A 7,350-nucleotide genomic window follows, 5' to 3' on the forward strand; every position below is an offset into this window, starting at 1 on the left:
AAGAAATACAGATATGAAAGAGTGAATACTATAAAATAAACTTCATTTCTCTTCTAAGTTAAGATCAAAGGAATTAACCATCTCCATTAAATATTCTGCATTGTTTAATATCAGATTATAAGCGTCTGAAATTAGTAGGTAGAATGTGGCATCTTTCTGAAAACAAGATTCTGCTTCTATTTTAACTGTCCATTTTTGTTTGTTTATTTTTAACTTATTTTTTCCTTGTAAATTATATATCATGCACGTCAATCCCACCTAACTCTCTCCTCTCATATGCCCTATTTTCCCTTCCAGCTTCCTCTCCAAAAGGAAAGCAAATCTCATTGTGGAAGCTGTAGTCTGTCACAGTGTGTCTCACAGTACGCACTTTTATCTATGCATTTTTGCTTGCAAAGGTTCATTGCAATGATTCACTCTCTGGATTCTGCTATACTCTTAATATAGGACCCTGACTGGAAATCTTCTGGGATATTATGTTGTTGCCTTGTGAATTAAAAATCCTGTAGTTTTGGATCCGTAGTACCAACCTAGCATGCTCTATGCTCCAACAATTCATCAATGGGGTAGGTATTGGGTTGAGCCAAGACAAAATCTTGGATCTTGTCCTGGGTGTGAGCTTGTCAACCCACCGGCTCTCCTGCACCCATAACACTAAGGCAAGCCCTCCAGGCCTGCCTTGGTTAGCTCATCCAGTTCCACAGCAAACCAGGGCAGATCTCCCACTTACATGCCCTTGGTGCTGGCTCATAGACACTCACACCAACAGGGTCAGCCCTAATGTGCTGGCAACGTGAGGTGTAAAGAGTGCTTTCTCAAGTGTTGGAGACATGGTGGGACAGAAACAGCATACCCACTCTCATGACCCAGGAGCCAGCTCTTCCATCTGCCATAGGTAGTGAGAGGGGGTGGCAGGAAAGGAGAAAATATTTCCTTCATCCCTGCCACTGAACAGCAGTCAAATTGTAGGGCCAGCTCTCCCAAGCTCACACCTTTGTAGCAAGCTCAACTGAGTGACTGCCATCAGGTCACTCACTACTGTGCTGCCCAATTAAGGTGTAACACCTTCTTTCCAGAGTGATTCAGCTGGAGAGGGGCAAGACCAGCTCTCTAACTATCATGGCCCTGGGGCATGCTGCTGCAAGGCAGATACATTGTGGGTCATTAGCTGGATTTTACTTTTGTGACTTCTGATAGATAACAGAGAGACTGTGGAAGGTTACAAGTCATAATGAAATCTAAGACTCACTTTAAATTAATTTCTTTATATGTTTTTAAATCTAGAGATGTCCTACAAACTCAAGGAAACTAAACAACTCCATCCTCAATGACTTCTGGGTACGGTAGGAAGTAAAAAGTGATATTAATGACTTCATAGAATTCAATGAAAATGCAGGCGCAACTTTTCCAAACTTATGGGACATAAAGAAATCAGTGCTAAGAAGAAAGTTCATAGTACTAAGTGCCTTCATAAAGACATAGGTGATATCTCATACTAGCTACTTAACAGAACACTTAAAAGCTTCAGAACAAAAAGAAGCAGATGCACCCAAGAGGAGTAGATGGCTGGAAATCATCAAACTCAGGCAGAAATCAAGAAATAAGAAAAAAGGGAACAATTCAAATAATCAACAAAATCCAAAGCTTGTTATTTGAGGAAATCAACAAGATAGACAAACCCTTATCCAAACTATCTAAAAGGCAGAGGGAGAGTATTCAAACCAACAAAATCAGAAATGAAAAGGGAGAAGTAAGCACACACACAGAAAATCCAAAGAATCATTAGATCTATCTACAAATGCCTATATGCCACAACATTTTAAAATATAAATTAAATGGGTAATATTCTTGGTAGCTACCAACTACTAATATTGAATCAAGATCTGGTAAACACATTAAATACATTAAATTGTCCAATGTCTCTTAAGGAAATAAAAGCTGTCCTCAAAAAGCTAACAACAACAACAACAATAACAACAACAACAAAAGGCCTAGGGCCAGAATGATTTAGCACAGAATTCTACCAGACCTTCAAAGATGGATACTGGAGACTCTCTTCCAACTATTTCACAAAATATAAACAGAAGGAATATTACCAAACTCATTCTATGAATCAACAGTCACCTTGATATCTACACCACACAAAGACCCAACAAAGAAAGGGAATTTCACACAAAGTTCCCTTATGAAAAATAATGCAAAAATAATTAAATAATTGCAAACCAAATCCAAGAACACATCAAAAATATCATTTACCATGACCAAGCAGGCATGCAGATGTGGTTCAAAATAGGGAAAATCATCAATATAACGCATCATACAGACAAACAAAGAAAAATCCCCACATGATCCAATCCTTAGATGCTGAAAAAGCATTTGATAAAACCCAACACCCAATTAATAATAAGTAGAAGGATCCAGAGGGTCCTAGAAACCTACAAGTAGAACATTATGATAGGCAGATTTGGGGCCAGGGGTCCCGCTCAAACTAAGGCACCAGCCAAGGACAATACAGGCGGTAAACTTTAAACCCCTACCCAGATCTAGCCAATGGTCAGAACATTCTCCACAGTTGAGTGGAGAGTGGGGTATGACTTTCACATGAACTCTGGTGCCTCACATTTGACCATGTCCCCTGGAGGTGGAGACCTGGTGGCACTCAGAGGAAAGACAGCAGGTTACCAAGAAGAGACTTGATACCCTATGAGCATATACAGGGGGAGGTAATCCCCCTCAGGAACAGTCATAGGGGAGGGAAATAATGGGAAAATGGGAGGGAGGGAAGAATGGGAGGATACAAGGGATGGGATAAACATTGAGATGTAACAAGAATAAATTAATAAAAAAATTTTTTTAAAAAGTCTTGGAGACAGGCTAGAGAAATGGCTCAGTGGTTAAGAGTGCCACATGTTCTTCCAATTCCCAACAATAACATGGTGGGTCACAACCATGTATAATGTGAGCTGATGTCCTCTTCTGTCCTTAAGGTGTACATGCAGGATGAACACTGTATACATAATTAATAAATAAATCTTTAAAAAAGTCTTGGAGAGATTATAGATAAAAGACATGTACCTAAATATAATAAAGGTAATATTCCACAAACATAACCAACATCAAACTAAAGGGAGAGAAACTTAATTCAATTCCTCTGAAATCAGGGAGAGGAGAAGGCTATCTGGTATCTCTGTATCTCTCCAATATAGTATTTGAAGTCCTAGCTAGAGCAATAAGACAATAAAAATAGACCAAAGGGATAAAATTTGGAAAGGGAGAAGCCAAAGTATCATTAGTTTCAGATGATGAGATAGTATACATAACTAACTCCAAAAATTCTACCAAGGAATTCCTACAGCTGAGAAACACCTTCAGCAAATTATCTGGATACAAAATCAATTCAAAAATTTTGGTAGTCATCCTTTATGCAAAAGACAAACAGGCTGAGAAAGAAATTAGGGAATAATACCTTTCCTAATAGCCACAAAAAGCATAAAGTATATTAGTGCAACAATAAACAGGAAAGTGAAAGACATGTATGAAAAAAACTTCAAGCCTCTGAAGAAAGAAATTGAAGAAGATATCTAATGATGGAAAGATCTCCCATGCTCACTGATCAGTATGATTAAAACAGTAAAACTGGCCATCTTACCAAAGGCATTCTACATAGTCGATACAATTCCCATCAAAAGGACAATATAATTCTTTACAGACCTTGAATTCAACTTCATTTTGAAAAAAAAAAAAAAAAACAAATAGCTAAGACAACCTTATTCAATAAAAGTTCTTCTGGAGGTATCCCCAGCCCTGATCTCAAGCTTTACTATAGAGCAACAGTAAGAAAATTGCATTGTACTGGCATAGAAACAGACAGGTTTACCAATGTAATCGAATTAAAGACCCAGCATGAACCCATAAACCTATGGACAATTGAATTTTTGACAACCATAATATGGAAAAAGGATAATGTCATCAACAAATGGTGCTGGTCTAAGTGGGTGTGTACTTATAGAAAAAATAAATAGGCCCTCATTTATCACCCTGCACAAAACTAAAGTCCAGATGGGTTAAAGATATCAGCATAAAACAAGACACTAAATCTGTGAGAAGATAAGTGAGGATGACCCTTGAGATCATTGTCTCAGGAGAAAACTTTATGAACCGAACACCAAAAGCTCAGGTTCTAAGATCAACAACTAATAAACAGGACCTCATGAAACTGAAAAAACTCCTGTATGGAAAAGGACAATTTTAATAAACAAAACAAAACAAAACAAAAACAATAGCCTACAGATTAGGAAATTATTTTCACCAACTTTACATCTGACAAAGGGCTAATATCCAAAATATATAAAGGACCCAAGAAAATAAACACCACCATACCAAATAATCCAATTAAAAAAAAAGGGAGGGGGGGTAGAGAACTAAAGAGAGAATTTTCAACAAAGGAATATCACATGTCTAAGAAACACTTAAAGAAATGCTCAATGTCCCTGGTCATCAGGGATATGCAATTCAAAATGACTCTAATATTCCATCTTACACTCCTCAGAATGGCTAAGGTCAAAAATTCAGGTGACATCTCATGGTGGCAAGGCTGTGGGGAAAGGGGAACATTACTCCATTGCTGGTGAGAATGCAAACTTGTACACCCACTTTGGAAATAAATCTAACAGTTTTCCCAAAAATTGGAAAAAATTGTACTTCAAGATCCAGGCATTACACCCCTGGGCATATAAACGAAAAAATGCTCAACCATTGCTCAACTATGTTCATAGCAGCTTTATTTGTAATAGCCAGAATCTGGAAACAATCTAGATGTCTCTCAACCAAAGAATGGATAAAGTAACTGGTACATTATACAACAGAATACTAATCAGCTATTAAAAAGACAGAAATCTTGAAATTTGCAGGCAAATGTCATTCTGAGTGAGGTAACTGAGACCCAGAAAGAGATGAATGGTGTGTACATAATTATAAGCAGATATTAGCAAAATAACTCAAAGTATCCACCAATATACAGACCTAAAGAAAGCACATAATAAGGAGGACCCTATGGAGAATGTTTAATTCTCATTTAGAAGGACAAATAGAGTAGACACTGGAGCCACTGAAGAGAAAGAACAGGAAAGGCACCTACTGAAGAGGGCCTCTGAAAGACTCAGGTGAGCAGGAGATCCATGCAAATACTGAGACATGAAGCCAAACTCCGTGGTGGAGCACCAGGAGTCTTATGGAAGAGTTGTGGAATAGAGGAACCTTAAGTGGTCAGGAGTTCCACCACGAGACCAATGGAGCCAACAAATCCAGGTGAAGGAGGGACAGGTATGCTTCAGACACTGATGCAGCAAGCAAGGACCATGCATGGTAAGCAACTAGAACCCCTGTTCAGATGAGGTAGATAGACAGCACAGCTTTTGGGATGCTTAATATCGGCAATAGGGACTACTTCGGACATGGACTCTGACCCCCATGCATTGATCGCTTCCTGCTGGCAGGGCAGACTTTCCAGGCCATAGAGGAAGATGATATAGGCAGTCCAGAAGAGACTTGATAGGCTGAGGTCAGATGTTAGGAGAGGTAGGTTTCCCATTCTGATGATGAGGGGAGGGAAGGAGAGAGTTTGAGGGAGGGATAGTGGGATTTGGAGGCAATGATGGTGGGGGCTATAATGTAAGGTCAACAGATAAATTATAAAAAATAAAATAGGAAAATCAATAGTTCAAAGTCAACCTCAACTTGTGGGTCCAAAGCCTTCCTGGGATACATGTGACCCTGTCAAGGATACATGTAAAAGTAAAGGGAAGGATTATTTCTTTTTCTAATATTTTGGGCTGAAAAGACAGTGATAAGTGAAAGGAATAAAGACTAATAAATTCATAATTATGATTCTCATTTTTGGTTTCTTCAAGTACATTGTATATGGGTTATATCATGTATTCAGATAACTGTGGAATTCATATTTATGTCCAATTATATTCTTAATTAGTGTTAAATACAAATAGAACTTATAAAATAATTGCTTACAAAATGAAACATTGTAACTGAATTAATTCATAAGAACAAATTTTTCTCAATTGGTTATCTCATATCAAACAGGAAGCTATGAATTCACAGAAGTAATTAATCTTTTTTTTTTCATTTTAAACAAGAAGTTTATTTAAACAACAAGACGCTTGACTTGAAGGGAAAACTATCTAGGGTCATTTTGTTCAAGAGTATTTACCCCTACTTAAAGACATATTGCCCTACATGTAATAGCTACATACAAAAAAGTTATAAAATTGTCCTTGGTTTTACAATGATAAATGAAAAACATTAAAATTCTCCAATCGAACAAGGTATTCAGGGATTTATGTTGTTGGGTTCTTTTGTTAAAACAATGAGAGAAAAATAACTTACTGGAATATAAAGATAAGATCTGAATGAGCATGCCACTAGTGGAGAAAGGGGGCGTGTTTTCACAGAACCAGTATTTTCCCCAGACTGTCTCCATCTGATGTCAATCAAAGCAGAACATTGGCCATTTAGTTCAAAAAGGAAAAAAAAGAGCAATATGCTATGCACATACACTAGTTACTTTATGTACAATAAAGAAATGGGGACAGGGAAATGAAAGAATAGAGAAAATTATACTGTAGTAGTCAGGATGGTGGAACCAAATGCAGCTTTCTAATTGAGAATGTATTCTTGGTCTATAACAAAATTCTGGAGTAAAGTAGCAGGTTCCCTTTTTAGTAGACACCTCCTGTCTGCTGCTGGAACACATCAATCGTGTCTTCGTCCTCCATTTCCAACTGTGCAGGTGTGTCTGTTTCATTGATTGGTTGCCCATCGAATTGTAATCTGATCTGCCTCATCAACAAACCCTGTCGTTCACAATAGGCTTTCATTAGTTTACTAAGTGGTGTGTGCCTCTTAATCTTAAACTGCACCATAGAACCGTCCTGCCCTGCCACCTTCAAATTAATATGATCGTTGTTCTCAGTCTTGACTCCTTCCTTGGGTTTCTCGTCGGCCATGGCGAGCGCCGGAGTCTCCTCAGCTGCCGCTTCGCATAGAGGCACCAGGTCCACCACATGTAATTAATCTTGTATGAACTGAGCAGGTTTAATTTAGGTATGCACGTGAAATAACAATTAGAAAAAATGAGGTCATAAATTGGATGGGGAACAGAAAGAAGTTAATGGAATGGTTTGGAGGGAGGAAAAGGAAGGAACAAGTATAACGATAATATGAAGAAATTAAAGTAAAAAGGAAAATGAAAGCTACACTCGTTTGACATTAGTTTCTCTGTTGGTAACACTTCCTTCTTGAGTGAATACATGTTAATATTTAATTAGATTCTGGCCT

The 7,350-nt window shown here is 37.9% G+C and overlaps 1 protein-coding gene across 1 annotated transcript; it reads right to left on the reverse strand.

Moving 5' to 3' along the window:
- Positions 1–6,646: 6,646 nt before the first annotated feature.
- Positions 6,647–7,049, reverse strand: LOC127190994 (small ubiquitin-related modifier 2-like). Its single transcript, XM_051148242.1, has one exon. The coding sequence runs from the start codon at positions 7,017–7,019 to the stop codon at positions 6,732–6,734; it is 288 nt and encodes a 95-aa protein (XP_051004199.1). The 5' UTR covers positions 7,020–7,049; the 3' UTR covers positions 6,647–6,731.
- Between the last annotated feature and the right edge of the window lie 301 nt (positions 7,050–7,350).

The sequence above is a fragment of the Acomys russatus genome, chromosome 6 (assembly GCF_903995435.1).
Source record: "Acomys russatus chromosome 6, mAcoRus1.1, whole genome shotgun sequence".
Lineage (NCBI taxonomy): Eukaryota > Metazoa > Chordata > Mammalia > Rodentia > Muridae > Acomys > Acomys russatus.

Bases quoted from the DNA above. Each gene is read 5' to 3' on its own strand.
- LOC127190994 (XM_051148242.1), bottom strand. From the start codon at position 7,019: ATGGCCGACGAGAAACCCAAGGAAGGAGTCAAGACTGAGAACAACGAT.